The sequence below is a fragment of the Leptosomus discolor genome, chromosome 12, assembly GCF_034619465.1.
Source record: "Leptosomus discolor isolate bLepDis1 chromosome 12, bLepDis1.hap2, whole genome shotgun sequence".
In the NCBI taxonomy this organism is placed as follows: domain Eukaryota; kingdom Metazoa; phylum Chordata; class Aves; order Leptosomiformes; family Leptosomidae; genus Leptosomus; species Leptosomus discolor.
The window spans coordinates 21877432-21900980 of record NC_141402.1 but is presented as its reverse complement, the minus strand read 5'-3'; the positions used below and the strand labels follow the sequence as shown (position 1 = coordinate 21900980).

The following is a 23549-nucleotide window of genomic DNA, read 5'->3' as shown; positions in this document are numbered from 1 at the left end:
AGCATCCCATTGGAGGTGACTTTGACTGGATTTTATCAGGGAATACAGTGGTTTGGCCAGCAGGCCATAGTCATGTATCCAGAGCCGGCACCACGCCGTCATTCCCAGGAAGGTCCGCAGTTCTTTTACAGTCTGTGGCCGAGGGGTCTGGCATACGGCTTCTTTCCGGGCTTGCCCCAAGGACCGTTGCCCTGCACCGATCTCATACCCTAAGTATGTAACCTGCTGCAAAGTCACTTGTGCCTTGTTTCGGGACACTCAGTACCCCTGAAGCCCAAGAAAAGTTAATAAACTTACAGTCCAGGTGACACAGGCTTCTCTAGTTTTAGTTGCAATGAGGATGTCATCCACGTATTGTAGTATTTTTCCTTCTTCCGATGGTGGTTCCCATAATCCCAAATCTTTCGCTAGTTGGTTCCCAAAGATGGTAGGGCTGTTCTTGAAACCTTGTGGCAACACCGTCCTTGTGAGCTGGGTCTTCCGACCGCTCTTAGGGTTTTCCCACTTGAATGCAAAACTTTTCTGACTGGCTTCATGGAGAGGGAGGCAAAAGAAGGCATCTTTTACTTCTATAAACTGTAAACCAAATTAAATCAGGGGTTAAGGTGATTAGCAAGGTATGTGGATTGGCAACCCCGGGGTATAGAACCTCTCTTATTTTGTTAATGGCCCTCAGATCTTGGACTATTCGATAGGACCCATCTGGTTTTCGGACCGGGAGAATGGGGGTATTGAACTCCAATTCACATTCCCTCAATAAGCCCAATTCTAGGAATCGCTCTATTTTCAGGTGAATCCCTTGCCTGTCTTCTTCCTTTAGTGGGTATTGTTTGATTCTTACCGCTCTCTGTCCATCCTTCAAATTTATTATTATTGGTTGGGCATTCTTGGCACGTCCTGGGGCATCAGTCACCCAAACCCCGGGGCAGACCTGATTAATGATCTCCTCGTCGATTTGTCCTTCTGTGGGAATATTCACCAAAGACAAGCTCATTATTTGTACATATTGATCATCATTTACCTCCAGAGTAATCTCACCCTTTTTGAATTTTATCGTGGCCTCCAGCTGTTCCAATAGGTCTTTTCCCAACAGGGAATTCGGTGAATTTGGCATAGACAAAAATTTATGGATGCCTACCTGCTTGACCAGTTTATATTTTAATGGTTCCAAAAAACAAGCTTTTTCACTCTGGCCAGTTGCTCCCTTTACCATGACATAGTCATTTCCTAAAGGCATTAAAGCTTGATTCAAAACTGAGTATGTTGCCCCCGTATCAACTAGAAACTCCATTTTTTTGTTTGTTTGTTTTTCTCCTCATTTCGTTGTAATCAATGGATCCTCTAATCAGTCCATTACATGTGCGATCGTTTTTCTTGGGTTATCCTGCCACCTATTGTTCCCCTGACGCTGTCGCTCCAGACATTCCCTTTTCCAGAGACCCGTTTTTTTACATATAGCACATTGATCCCTGCTCAGGGGCGCCGGTCCACGTCTCATCCTGGATTTAGGTTTCCATTCTCTCTCTTCTCTAACTACTGCCACCAATTTGCCTAGACTCTGCTTATAATTGTCCTCTCTGTTGCTAAACACCCTCCAAGCCTCTTCCAATAACACTTCCAAGTTTCGACTATTTGGCGGACGTAATTTTTGTCATTTACGTCTGATATCATTCTGAGATTGTCCTAGAAATAGGGATACCAGATGTTGTATTCCCACTGCTGACCCGGGGTCCAGTGGTGTATGACAACACATCGTGTCCCTTAGTCTATCGAGAAATTTGGAAGGGGACTCAGAGGGACCTTGTTTCACTGCATATAGCACTGCTCGATTTATAGGTTTTGGAATTGCCTTCTCCGTTCCTTTCACTACCCATCCTTGGAATGCTCGTAATGTATCCACATCAGCTGATCGATTAGGGTCCCAGTTTGGGTCCTGCAAGGGGAAGTATTCTTTAACATCACCCCTTTTTATCTCATAATATTCTTTTGCCAAATCCCCGGCAGTTTTTATAACCAACTGTGTTTCTGTTTCGGTTAAGCAGTCCAATAACAGTTACATGTCATTCCAATCAGGGCTGTACTGTTTTATTATAAACTGGAGATTTTGAGTAACGCCTACTGGGTCACTGCGATATTTTTGGGCAGCATCTTTCCATTCCTTCAGCTCGTTACCAGAGAATGGTATTTTGACTTTTCCTGTTTCTCCATCCGGTCCAACTGCGTCCTGGAGAGGAGCTTGGAGAACTGTTTCTGTTATCTGCCTTCCCCGGGTTCGGGAAGATATCGGGCTATCTGGTGGGGAGGAGGGAGGATGTGGAGGGGTACGGACCCTTTCTAAGTCCTCATCTCGCCCTTGTGGCTGCTGAGGGGGCCTAAATAGATCACTTAGATCTTGTTCTGATCCACGGTTAGTTTGACTTCTCTCTGTACACCTTTGGCCAATGCTACAAGCCGAACAGCATCTTTTAATTTACTTTTGTTGTTGTTTTTGTTTTCTTTTTCTAATGCAAGGACAATGGGTTCTCGTGGGGGTACTAATCCGCAGTCCCTTTGCCACTCAGGATTGTCCCGGAGAACAAAGAACATATCAGCGTATGTTACTTCATCCCATTTCCCTTCTCTCCTCAGAAACAACATTAACTGCAAGAGTGTGTTATAGTCTAACGTGCCGCCTTCCTTAGGCCATTTTGCCCCATCTTCCAGCTTATAAAGCGGCCACCATTGATTGCAATACTTAATTAACTCTTTCTTCTTTTCTGTGCCCCCTTGTCCTGCTCTGTCTTTCCAATGTGTCAGAACACATCCTAAAGGGGATTTTTCATGAGGTTTACTCTTTCCTCCCCCCATCTTTTGTTTTTCAAACCCGAACCCTTCGCTTATCTTTTCCTTCCTTCTCCGCACAACTCTACTTTCCACGGACCAACATTACTACTTATCAATATCCACGTGTTACACAGACGTATCAAGGATGGGCACGGCACTCCTTATTCATACTTCAAGTTATTACACTTGCTTCGCTCTTCTCCGGCCGCCTCAGTCGCCCCAGCTCGGAACCGCGGATAGAGCTCCTCACTCACTTCATACGTCTCACTCACGCATACACTCAGAATGTCCGGACAGTTTTGATAGTAACGACAGGAATTGTAATTGCAGGAAGCTTCAACTAACATATAAAGCCATTCACAAACGACTCATGTTGATCCCCAGGCAAATCATACAATTACCTCCCCTTTTGTTGCCAGGTGATGGAGTCCACCTACTCATCCAGGGCACGGGCAAACCGACTTCCCTGGACAAGAGTCATAACCAATATCCCCGGGCAAGATTGTGGGGTTTAAGTTTAGTTATTTAGCCTTCCCAGTGAACACTCTTCTAAGCAGCTGCAAATATTGGAAAGATGACATGATCGTGAGAGGCCCGCTTACCCTTCTCCTGCTTCTTATATACCAGTCATTAGCAGGTCCATCCTGGCTCCCGATGTTGGGATGCAGCGGCAACCTCGGATTTGTTCGATCTACTGCCAAGATCGCTAGTGGCCGCCCTATCAGTCAGCAAATCCCCCTGTTACCATGCAGGGTACCCTCCTCCCATACGGGGACTATGCTGCGCGCCAGATGTCTCTGCTCGATTTACCAGCTGCCCCGGCCACACGTACGACTTACAGGCCCCTCTCACAAAACATACCGTTTGATCCGCGGCTTCAGGAGGTTGTTGTCTGCTCCCGCGGTGAGCGGCTGGCAGCGGAGGCTCCTCCGAGGAAAGTGCTTGGGGTGCGCCCAGGGGCGTCCGCTCCCCAGGTGATCCCACAGCCGAGCAGAGAGCCTTCTGGCTGGCTCGCCAAAACTGACGTAGGGAAAAGACTTTACAACCCGAAAGGTTACACAGTAGGTGTGTTTATTGCGCGCAGATGCACGGGGGATCGCTCCACCACAAACGTGCATCCCCACTGTGGCCGCTTCTCCAATATTTATCCAGTTAAAACATCACCTATTTCGAAACGCCTAGACATATTCATGACCTGTCCCCAAAAAGGCCATTCCTTCCTCTCACTTCATTTCCATAATCTCTGCCTCGGGCTCCTCCTCGGGGCGCTTGCGCAGTTCCTCCTGGTGGTCCTGGGCAGGGGTCTTCAGAGATGAAGGCCGTAGGTCTTCCTCGCTCTGTACTCCTCCCCTCTCCCCTGGAAGCTCTAATTTGGCTGAGCTTGCAGTACCAGACCGGTTTCAGCCTGGTCTGTCCCTGTGTGCACATCTGGCTGTCTCCTTTTTGTTCTTGTTTAGAGATGGATGTTAGCGAGCCCTCCTTAGCTCTTAGCTCCTCCTGCCTTTGACGCCTTTGAGCCATGAATTAGGTCCTTGTTTCTGTCTTTTCTGTTTCCCTTATCAGCATCTTTCTTGAGCAGTTTGCAGGGGTTAGTGACTAATTGCTTACTTGCATGCGTGTTAGTTCTGGGATGCAAGTTTTAATAGGTTTAGCTTTGTTTTCCTATGTAGCTCCCTATTAATATTTTCGATATATCTTGGGTTATACAATATATTTTCTATGTGGCCCCCTATCACCAGCTGTCTTTTCCATGAGGTAATTTAGCTGTGCCTGTTCATCTCAGTGCCCTTGTTTTCTTCTTTCAGCTACCTGGTCGGTGATGAGCTCCGGGTGGTGATGGAATACATGGCCGGAGGCGCTTTAACCGAAGATGTTACCCAGTTTTGTATGGAGGAAGGGCAGCTGGCAGCTGTCTGTAGGGAGGTGAGGGATCCCGCGTGTGCTTCCTCTCCCTTGGACGGGATGGTACTGGTGAACAGGTGGCAAGAACAGGAGGGATTTCATCTTGAGAGCTTTGTTTCTGCCTTGCTTTATGATATGGAGAAGAAAGGGCACCTTAAGTGAACTGCCTGACAGTGTCACTGCACTTTCTGTACTCTGTGATTACACTCTTAAACACCGTTATTGCATTACATTTTTTTACTTTTTTTTTTAAGTTTGACTCTTCTCAACTTTTCCTCTTTAAACACGTGCCTGGAGCATGTCTGTACTGCATTCCTTGCCTGTAAAAGCAAACATGCTGGTGGCAGAATTTTAAAAGAACAGCAAGGCAAAGGAGAGACTCATTTGTCAGAGTCTCAGCTTAAAAGGATAGCATTCCACCCAAAATGGTGTTTGCTCCTGAAAAATGACTAAGGTGCTATTTCCAAATCTGCTGTAGAGCCTGACAATAAAGTCTTTGTCCTGCAACCTCCCACCCAACAGTGATCTACTTCACACGGAAGGAAGGGACTTTCTCATTTCTGGCAAACAATACTTTGTCATATGGATGGACATAGCACACTGATTGCGGCAGCAGCCATCCTGCCTGTGCTTTCAGGGGCTAGTCTGTGACAGTAATGGACATTTCTCTTCCCAAACCTGATATGCCTTCCTTTGGAAAGTTGTTACTTTAATAGTGTTGAAGCAGCAAGCTATTCCTCTTGACAGTGCAATATTCAGGCATTGCTCGCAATTCATCTGGAAATTCAATGTTTTAGAGGTGTTTCATTCTTGAGTGATGAAATCTGGTCATTAATTTTTACCCTCATGTTTCCTTTTTACCTATCAGTGCCTGCAAGCCCTGGATTTCCTTCATTCAAAGCAAGTGATTCACAGGGACATCAAAAGCGACAACATTCTGCTTGCAGTGGATGGGACTGTCAAATTGGGTAGGTATTCTTGGTCAGGCACAGCCTTCCCAGGCTGTGGCATGGGGCTGCTTTTGACTGACAGCCAGTTCCCCAGAAGGGATTCCTGTGGCAGTGCGCTGACCACTGCTGCCAGCTCCGAGCACAGTTCCAACCTACAGAGAGGCACAGAAAGGAGAAAGGTGTGAAGAGTGTCTTGGGTTTGTGTGTGGCCCTTCCAGAGGGAGGGAGTTACAGTCTAACGGTTCAAGTCAACAAAAGCCACTGCAGGGAACTTGAGGGGTGGGTTTTAAGTGGCCAATTCAACAATATTTCCGTGGCTACAGCACTGAGCAAACAGAGCACGGCCGCTTTTCCAGATAGATTCCACACCGTGTTCTCGGGCATAGAGTGGGGATTTCTTTTGCTCGCTTTCCTAATTCGAGCTGCCTTTAACACCACTTGTTTTCCTCCTCAGCTGATTTTGGTGTCTGTGCTCGGCTCAGCCCTGAGCAGAGTCGACGGAGCACAGTGGTCGGGTCTCCAGACTGGCTGGCACCAGAAGTGGTGAGGAAAGAAGCCTACGGCCCCAAGGTGGACATCTGGTCCCTTGGGGTCGTGGCAATAGAGATGGCGGAAGGACAGCCTCCTTTTATTGATGAAGATCCTCTCAGGGTAGGGTGTACATAAAATCAGATACCAGTGTCTTTCAAATCTATCCCGTTAATCCCCCGTGAGGCAAAACCCCAGCCGCATCAGCTGGAACCAGTTCCCCCATGGCCCGCTTCTAAAGCTGTCACTGCAGCACAGCAGCATCTCCTGTAGCTTTGGTGACGTCAAGGGGAAGACTTCCAAAGAGACGTGACTTGTAGCCAGGTCAGAGATGTGCCATCTCTGCCTTCAACTGGGCTTGAAATACCTTGTATGCTTTTTGAAATCTCTTTGAGCTGTATCTCTGAGTGACAGCGATTTTTCAGCGGCAAGTTTCTCCAGTTGGCGACTTTTTCTGAAAAGCATTCCAGCTGTGTCTAGAGGCAGAGAAGTCTTTTCAAACTCGGATCAGTGCCGATGGCTCACCTGAGCCTTTCAGGTAAGCAGTGTCGCTGCTTGTAGAAATGCCATAATTACTCATTAGCAAATGACTTTCTAAAAATGGGTTTTAGCACAGAAACTTGGAGTAAACAAATGTATTCTTAATGTTTTGAGGTTTTCCGTTTCATCCTCATTCCTTAAAATGAAATGACCAGCTCTTATCCCAAATGAGTGTGTGATAGTGAAGGCGTGTATACCAAGATAAAACCTCATGACTGGTAGCTGGAACAAAGTTAGGTGCTGCACAGTGAATTCCTGAGAGGGATGCAGGAATGTATGAGGAAATTAATTGTGACCATATGTATAGATAGATCGTTTCTGTTAAGGCTGGAATTGAAATAGAGCATGACGTGTAGCTTTTCTCGTAGCAATAAGGCTGTGCTCTCTCTGGTCTATGGCACCCAGACTGTGTGCTGCAGGCTGAGAGAAGAAACAGCAGAAGGGTCAAGACATACCCCCAGGCAGGCTACTTAAGAAAGGAATACAACAACTACACCAGTGTCAGTCCTCCGCTCTGCTTGAACAAAGATTCCTGAGTTTTCTTGGAAGGCTTGTTTTGGTTTGGTAGGTGCCCGGGGTTGTTGGTTCCAGTGCACACAGGAGGAGCGGTGTGCACTGTGCCACCTCCTGAGGGGGGAGAAGAAGTAAAGAGGTTTGGGTTCAGCCTGATGCTGAGTCAGCTGAGTGCACTGCAGCTGGCAGGGTGGCAGTAGGCCTGTGTCCCTGGTTTGCAGGCTGAAAATTCCCAGCTTCCTTAACCTCAAAGGTTGCTTAGGGCTCCTGGAGAAGCCTCAGGTCAACTGTGAAGCAGGGAACTGGATTTTTTCTCTCTGATCAAATTCACATTCAGCCATTCCTGCCCTTGCCCAGATTATTTGAGATGCTCTTTTTCTCCCTACATGCCTCGTCTGCTGCGGGAGTTGAGATCAGCTTGAGCACTCAGAGCTTCACGGTGTCTTCAGGTGCCTGAGTAAAACTGCAGGAGGTTAAAATCAGGCACCTGGAGTTGGTCCCACCTGTGTTCACTTCCTGGGCTCTTGGGCAGGGGCTGTTGACCCTGAGCTTGGAACAGTGAACAGCTTGTGATGGACCGCCTGAACTTCCCCAGTTCCCAGCTGGTTTTATGAAGGTGAATCATCCCCAACAGGGACAGGATCCCTCTGCTCTTGTGTGTGGAATCACAGAGTGCAGCGAGAGCTCTCAGCTGCATCCAAACAGGAGAGCTGATAAGCAAGACCCGTCTTTACAGGTCAGGTTTTTAGCTGATGGCACACAGTAGCTGTTGGGTTTAATAGTCACATTTAGACCCCATCCAGGGAGTTCTGCGAAGCCTGGAAACCAAAGGATGTTCTTTCACATTTTCGTGAATGCTTGTTTTAACAGTGCAAGGCACGCAGCAGCTTCCGTTCCTGACAGGAGTTGAAATACCTACATGTACTCTAAGGGCATTAAAGGATCGTTGATCAAAGAGTTAACACCAGTCTGAATGTAGATATGATTGTTGTTTTCCACGTGTAGAGCAAATGCATCCCCTGTTGCTCACGTTCTTTCCAGCCGATGCAGAACTCACAGGAATGAACCATTTTCCAGCCAAGAGTGGCCTGGATAATTCTGTGACAGTGTTTGTTTTCTCTCACTGGGATTTCCTTCCACCAGGCATACGCCTGGGGCCTGAGGGACAAATATTGGTGCGATAAACGTCCTTTGAAACGCTGGTTGGACCTCCCCAGTTTCAGTTTTAAAAATACCCAACAAACCAAATCCTAGACATTCCTGTTTCACAGCCAGGCGAATGTAGCCGGAATAAAATTCCCAAGGCTGGCATGGGTGCTGTGTTCCTTTACCGCAGGAGAAGGGACGTCCCTGGGGCAGCACAATTTAACCGCAGTGAGGACAGGCCCTCCGGCTCACCGCTGTGCCCGGTGCCTGAGGGCAGCTGCAGATGGGTGGGACAAGGCTGATTTTGTGACACTTCTGTTGTGGGAAAAGTAGAGAAACTTCCTTTTATTGTTTTTCCTCTAGGATAGTTCATTTGCCTTTTTAGGCCTGGAAATTTTCCTCTACCTTTAAGAGGATAAGAGCAAAGTCCCTTTGGCCACCGTCTCTTTAAACGCCAGTAGCGCAGAGCTGTTCTTGTCAGGGCGGACATTTGTATGGAAGACTCCTAGGCCTATTTCTATTATTATTGCTGTATATTTGGGACATATTCTGCAAGTTTAGGTTCAAACAGTTCAAAACATCTGTCTTGCCGTTCTGAAGAACGTCTTACAAAAGCAGAATGAACTCATCTGTCCAGCTTCGCAGCGTGTTAGACCTTGGTTCCAAGTGAACTGCCCCGGATAATGCTCGCCCGAGGTTTTGCAAAATTACGTTCTAATTCCTTGGCCTGAGGTCTGTCAGGAAGACTTGCTGATCTGGAATTTGGAGACTGCTGAAAGACAGAGTTGCGGGTGGCTCCTGTCTGCCCAGTTATGTGTTTTCTTCATAATATATTTGTGCATGCAGCTAACATGTCTGTGTTGAAAATGAGGTTCCAAATGTTTCTGTTTAGCCAAGGAATAAGCTGATGGATCTACTTTTTTATCCTCTAGTTACCATTTTTATCTAGAACAGAGGGAAAATCTGGACTAGGTTTGTTTTAAGGAAGCTGTACTTTAGGGAGCAGTGAGCACTGCAGGGATGCATTTTATGTCCGAATCCTTTGAAATAATACAGCTGGACCAAGTTCACTCTTTAAAATAGCCAGGAAAGCTGGTGTCGATGCACAGAGAAGCCAAATGTGCTTTTGCTGATGAAGTTCCTCCTAACTAGGTCAGCCACTGCAATCAGCTGTCAAGGCAAGATCACGTTGATGTTGGAGTAGCTGTGGCTGCATCAGAGGTTTTTTGTAGGTAGAGAAAAATCATCTCTAACCCTCTGCCAGGGAGGAAACTGGCACTGGAGGCTGGGCCTTAAAAAATGGGCTCTCTGTGAGCAGTTCTGGGTAAGAAAGAAACAGGTGGAGTCTTGTGTTTCTTGTCACTCTAGGCGATGGATCTGATAGCGACCAACGGGACACCAGAGCTGCAGAACCCCGAGCAACTGTCCGCTGAGTTTCGGGCCTTTTGGAGCTGCTGCCTGGAGGTGGACGTGGGCAGGCGAGGGTCTGCCCAGGACCTTCTGCAGGTAAAACGCAAAGCGGCTGCAGGTGAAAGAGCTGCGCTGTGTCCTGGTTTTCTCATCAGCTGAACTCGAAGGCATCAGATGGAGCCCCCTCGTGTTAGTCTCCACTCTGGGTGCTTTTCAGCTGAAAAATCAGTGGAATCCTACAGTGGTTTGGGCTGGAAGGGACCATTAGAGGCCATCTAGTCCAGCCCCCCTGCAGTGAGCAGGGACATCTTTAGCTGCATCAGGTTGCTCAGAGCCGCATCCAGCCTGACCTTGGATGTCTCCAGGGATGGGGCTTCTGCCACCTCTCTGGGCAGCCTGTGCCTGTGTCTCACCACCCTCAGCGTAAAAAATTTCTTCCTTATATCTAGTCCGAATCTGGCCTCTTTAGTTTAAAACCGTTACCCCTTGTCCTATTGCAACAGGCCCTGCTAAAAAGTCTGTCCCCATCTTTCTTCTAGGCCCCCTTTAAGCACTGGAAGGGTGCTAGAAGGTCTTCCCGGAGCCTTCTCTTCTCCAGGCTGAACAACCCCAACTCGCTCAGCTTGTGCTCACAGGGGAGGTGTTCCATCCCTCTGGTCATTTTCGTGGCCCTCTTTTGTGTTTTGGTAGGAAGTTCAGGTTTACAAGGTGGCAAAATAACTGCAGTGGAACGATAGCAGGTGCAGAGGCCTGAAATGGGGTTGGGGACTGGTGTATGCCGAGAGATGAGCAGGGAGGAACGCGGTGAAGTCAGTCCCAGCCAAGCGGACAGAGGTTTGGCGGTGGGAAGGAAGGGGCTGCGGGTGCTCCCTGTGAGCATCAGAGGGGCCCCGGCTTGTCCCTCCTGCCCCACTTGTAGAGGTTTCTGCCAGCGAAACGGGGATGGCTGAGCAGGACTTGTCACAACTCCTCTGTTGCCTGGCATAGTTGAGTAGATGAAAACTGCTGCAGGTTTGGTACTAGGTTTTGTGGCAGATAGGGGGTGGCACCGTGTGCCCCTTGGCTGTCCCTGCTGTGAAGGTGCCAGCCAGCGCAGGAGGGGCAGGACATGGGGTGGTAGACACTGCTGTCCCTGCAACCCAGATCTGAGTGCATCAGCGCTCTGTCACTTGTCTCCCTGCTCTTCTCTCGACCTCAGTGGCCTTCAGAAGAACACGTGGGCCTAAATATTGCTGGGATAAACATTTCCTAGAGGTACTGGAGTTCCTTGAGGTGTGGCTTGTGCCCCTCATCTTTTCTGAGCACTAAAAGAGCTCGTGTCTGTAGCAAACAGGAACCTAAGTGAGCATTTTGAGGTTCCTGAGAGGAACAAGGCCCTGGGACAGCAAGCAGCATTCCCAGAGCACTGGCAGGGCAAAATTGCCAGCAAGCTGAAGACACCTTGATAAATGGATTAATCGAATGACGGGCCATGTTGGCCTGGGATAGCAAGGGACTGGACTTGCAGACGCAGGTGCAGGTGGTCCCCTATGTCCCATTTCTGCATATTGCTGGTAACCAGCAGAACACTGCTTGAGCCCGTCAGTAACTGAGTTTGGAAAGTAATGGTTCATTTCTTTTTTTTTTTTCCTTTGGGCAGCACCCATTTTTAAAGAAAGCCCAGCCTCTGCCGCTGCCAGCCACGGGGCCTGCACGCCCTCATCCCACAGGCAGAGTGTTCAGCAGGGGTTTGTCAGGGCTGTCCGATCCCAGCTTCCACCTCCCCTCCTGCTTGGAAACCCCCCGTATTGCTGACACCCCCACCTCCACCCCCCCTTGAGAGGCCACCGTGCCCCACGCCCAGAAACGGCGGCTCTGTGACATCAGCCCCAGGGCCAAGGCCATCAGAGGCAGCGAGACTGCTGCGGGCAGTACGTCGGCGGCTGCGCTGGAGGCAACAAGACCTCGTTCTTGCAGCTGACACGTGCCGCTGGCAGCAATGAAATTGCTCGCCCTCCTCGTCCTGCTGGCCGTGTGCCGGCCTGCGCATGGCATGTGGGACAGCTGTGGGTAAGTGGGCCGAGGCTCTGGGAGGGAGCTCGGGCAGCCCTTGACGGGCTTCACTGGAGGGGGCCCGCGCGGCCCCTGTGGCCACTCCACAGCTTCCCAAACTCCCTGTGGGAGCCTCAGCTCCTTGCCAGCTCCCAGGCTGCTGGCACAACCCGTCTACGGGGCTACAGCGGACAGAGGTCTGGAGGCACAGCCACGGGGTTCCCTGGCCCTGCCGTCCGTGCAGCCCCTCAGGGGGAGGGAAGACGGCTGACCTTCAGCCTCAACAGCAGCACAGCCGTCCAGCAGCACACTCATGAGTTTCTTCTTACACCAGGTCCTGCGGGCTCCGGCCCATGGCGGCTCGCTACGGCATGTCGCGCGTCGTGGGTGGCACGGGTGCCCAGCCAGGGGCCTGGCCCTGGATCGTCAGCATCCAGAGCCCCTGGGGCCACGTGTGCGGAGGGTCCCTCATCAGCCCGCAGTGGGTCCTCACAGCAGCCCACTGCTTCAACGCGGCCAGGTAAGGAGGAGCAGGGAAGGGGACTATCCCCACAGCACCAGCAGGCGCCCCGTCCGCAGCCCCACAAGCTCCTGCCATCCCGCTGCCTTGCAGTATGCCCGGTGCCAGGGCACTGGCGAGCCCAGCTGAGAGACTGCTCCGCAGAAGGCTGGGCTCGTGCCACCGCTTCCTAGCAGCCTCCAGCTCCACGTTCCTGGTGCCCAAGGTGTGCTAGGGCAGTGGCACCCTCCGCAGCGCTGCTTTCCTCCCTGCCTTGGGAAGCAGAAGGCAGGGAACCGCGGGGCTGCTGCAGCATGTGGCTCCGCTCCCTCTGAGGCCTCTCTGCATCTGCCTTCCAGGTACCTCACCATGTGGCGTGTGGTGATCGGGGCCACCCACTTGGGTCAGCCGGGCCCCGAGACCCAAGTGCGCGGTATTTATCGGCTGATACTTCATGAACACTACAATAATGTCACGGAGAGGAACGACATCGCCTTGCTGGAACTGGACCAGCCTGTCCAGTGCGGCTACTACGTACAGCTGGCCTGCGTGCCCGACGCCTCGCTGAGAGTGTCAGAGCTGACGAGCTGCTACGTCAGCGGTTGGGGTGCCACCATGGCAAGATGTGAGTTCCCAAAGAGTATTCGTGTGCCGAGGGTAAGCTCGGCACGCTGGGGAGGCGGGCTGGGCTTCTGGGCAGCGGCGGCGGCGAAAACCAGAGTCGGGCTGCGGGGACGTACGGCCATGGAGAGATGGGCCCGAGCCATTAGCCAAAGCGAGATGGAAGGGCAAGCCCGGCACAAGGCCTCTGCAGGGGCAAAGGCGAGCCTTAGGGAAGGGCTTCGCCCACACAGGGGAGGAGAAGCGGGAACAGAAGGGCTGCTGGCTGCTAACTCCTTCCTGTGCTCACAGCTGGAGGATCGACCGCTGTCCTGCAGGAGGCCCAGGTCCACCTCATTGATGTCAAGGTCTGCAACAGCAGCCGCTGGTACAGAGGGGCCGTCCACCCCCACAACGTGTGTGCCGGCTATCCACAGGGCGGCATCGACACCTGCCAGGTAGGAGCGTGCTCCGCGCCAGCCCCCAGCAGCACAGGCAGCCCTGTCGCCAGCGCCCAAATGTCCCCCGGCGCGTGCTGCGCCTGCCAAGTCGCCCTCCTGCCGCTGGGTCCCCACCGCTGTCGGGGCTTGCCTTCCCTTCCCCGTCTGCAGGCCCTTGCCCAGCACCCCTCTTGTCCCAGAGCCCCGGCACTCTGCCCAGAAAGGCCACCCAGTGCTCTTGCCCCAGCCCAGAGGTCCGGATCCCAGTCCTGGAACGTCCCCCTTCCACACCTCCAGGATCAGCGGGCAGAGAGGAGAGAGCGCCCTACCTTGCAGGCCCACCACCCCCTCCCAGACAAGGCCCTGCAGGCTCCAGCACCTGAACAGAGCCTTGCTGGGCACTGGGTACAGCTCTGGCAGGTGCCAGGAGAGAGAAGGAGCCAGCCACAGTGCTGACAGGGGCCACCCAACACCACCAGAACCCTCTGACTCTCCTCCGCTCCGCTGCAGGGTGACAGCGGTGGTCCTCTCGTCTGCCAAGACAAGCACGCCGACTACTTCTGGCTCGTGGGGGTGACCAGCTGGGGGATAGGCTGCGCGAGAGCCAGGCGGCCCGGAGTCTACACCTCCACGCAGCACTTTTACGACTGGATCCTTGTACAGATGGGACTGCATCCAGCAGTCCGGGCTGCTCCAACGGCGCGGGCATGGAGTCATTTTCTCACCGCCTCCACCCCCGTGCAGAGGCCAAGGCCGATCCCAACACAGTCGGGCACGTTTAGCTCCTGCCCATTCCCACTCCAGAAGCTGGTGGAGTTCTTTACTCGGGTGCAGGAGCTCCTGCAGGTGCTAAGGGGGAAAAAGGCTTGAGCAGCAAGAGGAAGAGGATCAGTGCAGGCTGCAGAGTAGCACCACCCTTTCCTCCTGGGGCAATGCCTGCTGAGATCCAAAGGCAGCCTCAGTGCCAGTGGCCTGCTCGGTCCTGCCCACGCTCCTCTCAGGGCACACACAACAGCTGCTCTTGACTTAGTTCTTGAAATAAAGTTGACCATTTTCACAGCTAATCAGGCTTCAGTCCAGTCTCCTGTGCAAGGCAAGGACTTCCATGCCCAGCACTTGCAGAACGAGGCTGCAGGCAGACAAGTCGGTCACACGGGCAAAGAGTCACTCCAAAAGCTGAAACCGTGCCCGGTCTGAGACGAGGGTGCTCAGAGCCACCGTGGAGTGGAGAAGACTGGCTAGAGGGAGGCTAGCAAGAGGAGAGGAGGAAATGATGTGACACGCAGCCAGCGTTGGGGGTATGCCTTAAGGCACGCAAGCTGAAGATTAGGGCCTGCTGGGAGCCTTCGCTTACTGAAGACACCGTGGGAAACGCCTGAGCATGCCAAGAGCTATTGCTGCCTGTAGCAAAGCGAGTGCGAAGCTGAGGGGAGTCAGAGTGCCATGAGGAAGAGCCGGATTTCACAGGTAGTTAAGGGGGATTGGTGTGGGAGGTGGCCACACTTGACAGATAACTGAAGGAAGAGCTGGGGTGGTTTTGGGGAGAGAAGTCTGGCAGGGACAGCAGTACCCAGGAAAAAACTGCATCGGTAATGCCGTGGAAGTCCGAGGTGACCCAGCTAACAGCGCCTGAAACACCAAACCTGTGGACGGCTGTGGCAAACCTGGGAGCAAGGGGGAAAAAATACCCGCGGGGAGGTCCCTTGCTTGGGAGGAGACAGGGGCGGAGAAAGAGGGGAGTCAAGGCATTTGAGGGGCATGTATAGGCATGGAAAAAGGAGGGGAGGGGGGGATCAAGGAGCCAACCCCACAGAGGCAAACTGCTGGTTGGTGTGCTTGTTTGACTGAGCCCTGCAGGTGATCACCGCAGTGCGTCCTACCTCCTCTTGGAGAGCGATTCCCACTCCTTCGTGTGCGGCCCCACTCTGCACCCAGGGCGCGGGTGGGTCCAGAGGGCTGGCGGCCAGCAAGGGCAGGAGGGAACACAGGCCACGGCGACCCAGCGGTGGGCAAGAGCGAGTGTCTCGGGCCAGCTACTGTTCGGAGCGCTGTGTGTTTGTGCAATTCACTAGGGAAACCAGAAGCTGGACTAGCTCACGAGCAAAGGAGAGAGACCCTTGCAGTCGTGCAGATGGCCTGTGGTTGCAGCCCACCCGGTTTGTTGAGCTGCCCGGTGGTGCCGATCCTGGGGAAGGCTCAAGAAACGGCGGCTGCCTGTACCTGCAGGCGGGCAGTGGAGTGTGCACAGCGGGAGCCAGCGGTGGTTTGTGCGGCTGTTGAACGGGTTTGGGCTTTCAATGTGCCCAGCCCGGTACGCCTGGTTCCTTTCTCCTTGCAGGTTGTATTCAGAGCTGTAATGCTATTTTTTAAAAAAAGCAAAAGCAACCAGCAAACAAAAAAAAAGCTGGGCAATTCCACCCTGCAACTGGTTGTCTCCCCCAGGCCCTGGCCACCCTGCCAGGCGACATTCACCACCACCAGCAGGGTGCAGGAGCGGGCCCGGGGCAGGGCTTCCACAGGCCGCCCCTATTTTGAGGCTCCTGGCCGTGCAGTTCCTGGGCAGTGCTCAAGCAATGGCAGCAGTGCCCACAGCCGGTATTTTTGATCTTTCTCCCTTTCTCCCAGGCTCTGGCTCCCTGGTTTCCAGCTGTTCTCTTTCTGCCTTAAAGCCTGTTGTGCTGCTTCTCTTCCCCTTCCTCACTCTGGCTCCTTGTCCCCATCTTTTTTAGCCTCCTCCCTGCCTGCCCCGGCCCCTCGTGCTCCCCCTGCTCCCCCACCCCGGCGGCCACCGTTGCTTGGTCCCTCTCTGCCGCCCTGCCCCACACTCCCCCTCCCGCTGGCCCTCAGGCTCTGGGGGCTGTTTCCCGCCCTGCTCTTGGCTTGGGGGAGGGGCCATGGGGCCCGCGGGGGCGGGGCAGGGCCGGGGGAAGTGTCCCCGCAGGGGCACGCAGCAGGAAGAGGCCCCGGGGCATGCTGGGAGCTGTAGTCCTGGGACAGGGGCTGCCAGGCGGCCATGCTGGTGCCGGGAGGTGCAGGCTCTGCTCCAGCCATGGCCCGTCTGAGGTGAGGGCTGGGGCTGCCCCTGAGGTGAGCGAGGCCCTTGGGTGGGTGACGGGGTGTCTCCTGCCTGCTGGCTGCCCGGGGGTGGTGGGTGGGAGCTCCAAGCCGGAGCCAGGCCGGCTGGGGCAGCCCCAGGGTGACCCAAGAGCTGGGCAGGGGAAGGAGAAGGGAGACAGACCCCCCATCACAGGCACTGGACACGCCGACTCTCAGACCCCCCCCGAGCCCCCCCAGCCCCGCTCCCCCCCTGCAGCTGCCCTGTCCCCAGCCCCTCCCCTGAGGCCTGTCCCACAGCCCCAGGCTGCCCCACGGCCTGTCCTGGCAGCGGCGAGCGGGGCCTCGGGCAGGCCCAGGGCTCTGTTAACCCAGGGGCCTTCAGCAGCCGTGCGGGGAAGGAGCGGGGTCTGCAGGAGCGGCTGCAGCAGGAGGGGCTCCGGCCTGGGGCCGGCTGTGACAGTCAGGGTTCTTTCCCTCTGCCAGAGGCCGTGCCAGGGGCTCGGTTGTCTGTTCCTGCCCTGGGGATGTCGTCAGCTGCATCCAGCTCAGGCTGAAGCTGAAGAGATGGGAAAAAGGAAAAGCGGCTGGAGAAGGACACGAAGGGGATCCGGCTGCAAGCTGCCCCCAGCTGCAGACAAGAGACAGCCGGCCTCTCCGCGTGAGGAAGGGTCCCTGTGAGTAGTCCTCAGCAGAGCTGGTCACCAACATGCACCGCGGGGTCTGTGTGTGTAACCAAACACGGTACAGCCATGTCGTGTGTGTGTGTGCGCACGTGAGGCTGTGTATGTAGGAAGCCTCAGATTGTAAGAGCTGAGAGAGGCAGAGAGAGAAGTGTCTGAACAGTAAAATCCTCCCAGCAGCATCAAGAGCGGGAACTGCAGTGAGTCCTGGACCCTTGGGACTGTGTCACCCCTCTTCTGCATCCGGGTCCCTCCCTGTGCCTGTGCCCTCCCACCTTCCATCACTGGCATCACTGTTTGCTTCCCTGTCCCTTTCTTCTTCTGTCTATTCTTGTACCCTACTCCCTGTTCATCCCTCTCTGCTTTCCAAGCCCCTCTCTTGTTCTGTTATTCTACCTGCCCCTTTGGTTTTTCTTGCTCTCCCTCTGTCCTGCTCCCTGCCCCTCTTTTTTCCTTCCCCTGTCTCTGTCCTGCAGAGCATGGCTGGTTTTTCATTCACTGCCTCTTTGTCCCGATCTGCATTCCTCCTTGTTGTTCACAATCTCTCTGGCTTCTTGCCTGAGCTGCTTTTTCTCTCTCTGCCTGTGTGTCCCACTCCCTGCCCCGGTCCTCCTCTTTCTCTCTCTCCTTTGTATAATCACAAAATGTATTGATTGGAAGGGACCTCTAAAGGCCACCTGGCCCAACCCCCCTGCAATAAGCAGGGACATCTCTAATTAGGTCAGGTTACTCAGAGCCCCATCAAGCCGGATCTTGAATGTCTCCAGGGATGGAGCTTCCACTATCTCTCTGGGCAACCTGTTCCAGTGACCCACCACCCTCATATTAAAGAACTTTTTCCTAATGTCCAACCTAAATCTACCCTTTTGTAGCTCAAAACCATTACCCCTTGTCCTATCGCTGCGAACCCTTGTGAATTGTTCTCCCCTGCCTTTTTATAGGCCCCTTGCAGGTATTGGAAGGTCACTACAAGGTCCTCCTGGAGCCTTCTCTTCTCCAGGCTGAACAACCCCAACTCTCTCAGCCTGTCCTCATAGGAGAGGTGCTTCAGCCCCCTGAGCATTTTCGTGGCCCTTCTCTGGACACGCTCCGACAGGTCCACGTCCTTCTTGTGCTGGGGGCTCCTGAGCTGGACGCAGCACTGCAGGTGAGGTCTCACCAGGGCAGAGCAGAGGGGCAGAATCCCCTCTCGACCTGCTGCCGCACTTCTTTTGGTGCAGCCCAGGATGCGATTGGCCTTCTGGGCTGCAGTTGTGCACTGGTGGCTCATGTCCAGCTTCTCACCCACCAGCCCCCCCAAGTCCTGTTCCACAGGGCTGCTCTCTGGCCTGTCTTCTCCCAGCCTGTGTTGATACCAGCAGTTGCCCCAGCCCACGTGCAGCACCCTGCCCTTGGCCTTGTTGCACCTCCTGAGGTTCACCTGGGCCCACCTCTCCAGCCTGTCCAGGTCCCTCTGGATGGCCTGCCGTCCCTCTGGCATATCGACTGCACCACCCAGCTCGGTGTCATCAGTGAACTTGCTGAGGGTGTACTCAGTGCCACTGTCAATATCCTTGATGAAGATATTAAACAACACTGGTCCCAGGACGGACCCCTGAGGGACACCGCTTGTCACCATTTTCCATCTGGAAATCGAGCCATTGACCACTACTCTCTGGATGCGTCCATTCAGCCAATTCCTTATCCACTGAACAGTCCACCCATTGAATCTGTATCTATCCAACTTAGAGAGAAGGATGTTGTCGGGGACTGTGTCAAAGGCCTCGCAGAAGTCCAGACAGACGACACCCGTAGCTCTTCCCTTGTCCATTGATGCAGTCACGCCATTGTAGAAAGTCACTGGGTTGGTCAGGCAGGACTTGCCCCTAGTAAAGCCATGCTGGCTGTCTTGAATCACCTCCCTGTCCTCCATGGGCCTCAGCACAGCTTCTAGGAGGATCTGTTCCATGATCTTCCCGGGCACAGAGGGGAGGCTGACAGGTCGGTAGTTCCCAGGGTCCTCCTTTCTACCCTTTGTCAAAATGGGCGTCATGGTTCCCTTTCTGCAGTCACTAGGAACTTCACCTGACTGCCGTGACTTTTCAAGTATCGTGGAGAGTGGCTTGGCAACTGCATCAGCCAATTCCCTCAGGGTTCTGGGATGCATCTCGTCAGGTCCCACAGGCTTGTGTATGTTCAGGTTCCTCAGAAGGTCACGAACCTTGTCTTCACTTACAGTGGGAGGGACTTTGTCTCCCTGGTCGCCGTCTTGTGGGCCATTAACTTGAGAGCTGTGAGGAGAGAGGCTGCCAGTGAAAACTGAGGCAGAAAAGTTGTTGAGAACCTCAGCCTTCTCCTTGTCTGTTGTTACTAGTTCACTGTTGCTGCTCATGGGGAGAGACTTTCTTTGGCCTTCCTTCTCTTTCTCTCTCTCTCCCTCTGTCCTTCTCACTGCTTGTTTTTTTTATCATTCTGTATCCCACTGTCCCTGTCCTTCTTCCTGTCCACCTCTTACTCATGCTGCCCCTCTCTGCTGCTCCCTGACCCCCTTTCTTTTTTTTTCTTCCTCATCTCTCCACAGGGCTCCTGATCCCTCTTGTTCTTTCTCCATCCCTCTGTGAGGCTCAAATTCCCTTGTCTTTTTCTCTCTTGTTTTTCTTGTCTGTCACTGTCTTGCTCCCTGTCCCATTGTTTCTTGCTTTGTCCCTCTGTCCTGCTCCCTGACCCTGTTGCTTTTTCACTCACTCTCTGTTCTGGTACCTACCCCAGATTATTTCTCCATCTCTCTCCCTCTCCCTGCCCTTATTTGTCTTTCTCTGTCCTGCTCCTTCTTCCTGCCTCTCTTCCTCTATCCCTGCTGCTTCTTTCTCCATCTCTGTCTGGATCCTTGTCCCTTTTTCTTCCCTCTCGCTATCCCTCTGTCATCTTTCTTTTCCTCACCTTTTCTGTCCTGCAGTCCAGCGCTCTTTTCCTTCTCCATCTCTCTGTCCTGCTGCCAACCCTAGCTTTTTTTCCATCCATCTCTGTCCTGCTCCCTGTCTCTTATTTTTGCCTGTTTCACTTTGTCCTGCCTCTCTGTCCCTGTTTGCTCTCTCCTTATCACCCTGTCCTGCTCCCTGACCCTTTTTTCCCCTTTGCTGTCCCTCTGTCCTGCTTCCTCTCCCATCTTTTCTGTCTCTATTTCTGTTATGGATTTACACATGCCGGCCACCGCAGCAGGGTCCGACCCTAGGATCCCGCTGAGTTTCCACTTACTCTTTTATTAGTTCTGAGGTTACAGCTCGAGCTGAGTCCTTCTGGAAAGGGCCCCTTATCCCAATTCATGCCTCTCAGTTATACCTGTACCACCCATCCCCCGATCCCCAAGTCCAGCCCTAGCTGCCCTAGCTCCAGTCACTTGATTCTGGTCGGTGGTCTCTTGATTTCTTACTGGTTTTCACAGTCACTGGGCTGGTCTTCTTCCAAAGTTACTTGATTCTCATGGAATTGTCTCCTCGGTCCTTACCTTCTTTGTTCCACCTGGATCTGCTGGATTCAGCTGTTCTTTGTTAGCAGCCTTAGTTTTATCTAAAAGTTTACTCTTGGTTAGCTCTTGCAGCTTAAGACTTCAACTACTTGAGCTGCTAATGCTGCATCACTAGTGCTAAACGAGACTGTTCAGAGAGGGGGAGACAGTTAACCAGATTTCTTCTGTCCCACTGCCTGTCCTGTTGTGTCTTGCTATGCCCACCAGTCCATTCAGCTCTCCCTTTTTTCTGTTCTCCCTTCCTCTGCCCTGCTTCTCGGCCTTTCTTCCTCCATCTCTCTCCTCCAGCCCATTGCTGTTATTTTTCCTCTTGATCTCTTTGTCCAGATCTGACCCTCCTTTTATTTCTTAGTCCTTATTTTCTCTGTCCTGTTCGCTGTCCTCTTTTTCACTCTGTCTGTAAGTCCCATTCCCTGTCCCTGTCTTTCTCTGTCCCTCCTTCCTTCTTCCCACCCTCTTCCTTATCCCTCTGTGCTGCTCCCTGACCCTACTTTTTCTTCCTCCATCTCTCTGCAAGACTCCATGTCCCTATTCTTCTTGATTTCTCCGTCTCTCTGGCCTTTTCCCTGCACCTTTCTTTCTCTCTCGACTCCTCAGGCTTTTCCCTCCTCTTATTTTTCTCTTTCTAGCCCTTCTCCCCATCAGCTTAACTGGCCTGACCAGGTATCCCTGTGCTCTGGTATTTACCTAGCATTGCCCTAGGGAAGATCCATGTCTTTAGGGCTAGGGATCATTTAGGAGCTGATCTCCTTAAGCAGATGGCAGAGCTAGGTGTAGCTAAAGCAGAGGTTGTTCTCAAGCTTGTGCTCTGTGCACTTCGTTGAAAGAGCAGGCTGTGGGCCTTATTTTTAAGGAAGGTTTCTTGTGTGATGGTTATTGCTCCTAGGGAGGCTGCAGAGGAGCGGTGTTGGGGTCTGCAGGGACGGGTGGGACCTGCTGTGATTCCTCGTAACTGTGAACTGGACTTGTCTTAATGGACTTGAATGAAATGAGACCGACTGTCTGTGGTTTTCTTCCTCAGCTTCAATTCCAACCTGTGTGCTTGGCGCTAATAAAAAAGAGACCCAGAGCCATTTTCCAGATGCCAGTGGCTGCAAGTCAGTGGGGAACATTGCTTACTCGGGTAATGGTGCAGTTAGTCTGTGATCAGGTACTTGCGTGATGGGGCTTTCATCAACGTTCTCTGGTCCTGCCCCTTCAAGCCCTTCCTGTTCCCGGCAGTTTTTAAGATGTGTTTCTTATTCTGGGGTTCAGTCTGGAGTTAGACTTAATGTTGAATGGCTGATATAATGGGCTCTGGCAGATGTGAGAGGGAACCCTGCTTTGCTGTTGTTGTTTCTAGCACACTCTGACCTTTGGCAAGCAAAAGGAAGAGTGGTTGGAAGAGCCCGTTCTTTGAGAGTAACGTGTTCCTGTAGCATGCCTATCTCTGTACGGTGAAGGATTCCTCCCTGCAGTGTGATTTGGCTGGGCTGTGAGGCTGCATTGGGGTAGCAGAGGTAAGAAGCGCCATCTTCAAAGATAAAGAGGCTGTAGCAAAGCACGTAGGAAAAGCTGGTTTCTTCCTAGAACGGTGCCTGACAAAAATAGTCACAGGTACAGGCACCTGCATTTGGCTCTGTTATGCAGTCTTCATACAGAGGTTCTGATCCTGATTGATTTCTGGGAAGCAAGAGAGCAGTGAGGAGAGAAAACTGGGCTTGTCTAAACGGCTTCTTCATCGTAGGCAGGGTTTGAGCCATTGTAGTCTTCTCAGTAGTCTCCTGTAGCCTTCACGCTGCCAGGGTGTTGATGTTGTTTCCTCTGCAGTAAAATTCACCCTGCTCCTGGGATCTTTCCTGCCCTCTCTGGATAGAGTAATCCCTGGTCATTCATGAACTGATCATGCTATACCTTCCATATTAATAGATTCCACATTAACATAAGGAAAAACTTTTTCCCTGTGAGGGTGACAGAGCACTGGAACAGGCTGCCCGGAGAGGTGGTGGAGTCTCCTTCTCTGGAGACATTCCAAACCCGTCTGGACGCGTTCCTGTGTCATCTACTCTTGGTGGTCCTGCTCTGGCAGGGGGGTTGGACTAGGTGATCTTTCGAGGTCCCTTCCAACCCCTGACATTCTGTGATTCTGTGATACCTTCAACCTCGGCAGGTTGTTTTCCCTCATTCCCATCTTTTTCTAAAGTGAACATCACAGTTGTGATAATCATGAAAGAGCTGATTTTTTTTTGCCCTTATACAAACAGGACTTTCTAGAATAGCCTCTTCATTTCCCTATTCTGTGTTGGTAGCTCTGAGCATTTAATCCGGTCTGCCCGAGTCTCCCGAGCCCCGAAGCAGTGTTCTGAAGCAGCCCTTGTTAGGGATTCCTTCAGCGGTGTTCAAATAGAAGCTGCTCGCTCTGCTGTAAATGGGGGTGATGGAAAAGGCCGCTCTGCTTTTGAGTCCTTTTTTCCCTTCAATTTGTGTATCACAGAGGAAACTCGGGTACACGTGCGGCCCCACCGGAGGCCGACTGGAGCCGGTCCTCCTGGGAGCAGCGGGGCTGCAGTCGGGGACTCTCCCCTGGGGTCGAGACGCTGCCTGAGGAAACTCCCCGGGATTGAGAGCCCTCACCCCGCCTGCCTTTGGTGAATGAATACTGCTAGGAAAACCTAGCAGGCGATGCAAAACCAAGGGGATCTTCCAAGTCAGAGCTGCATTGATGGAGCCAAGAAGAGGCGGAGATACAGAGGAGGAGCAAGGGGTGCTATTTGGCATAAAAAGGGGCTCTTCAGCACCTGAACTGAGGAAGCTTACCCCACCAAGGATCACGATGATCCGTAGGACCGGCAGGATGCTGCCTGGACCTCGGCCCATCGGGATGCCTTGGACCTGCGGTGGCAGCTATCCATCTCTGTCCCCCTTTCACTTTACTTTCTCCTTTCC

At 52.8% G+C, this 23549-nt stretch overlaps 1 protein-coding gene across 1 annotated transcript in view; it reads left to right on the top strand.

Annotated features, from left to right (window-relative positions):
• The window catches only part of LOC147414647 (coiled-coil domain-containing protein 40-like), a 64637-nt gene extending 41429 nt beyond the window's left edge, over positions 1-23208 (top strand). Inside the window, exon 31 of the mRNA XM_086472015.1 lies at positions 23098-23208. Within this exon, the coding sequence (XP_086328141.1) occupies positions 23098-23208 (111 nt within the window). The remainder of the gene's footprint in view (positions 1-23097) is intronic.
• The last annotated feature ends 341 nt before the right edge of the window (positions 23209-23549 follow it).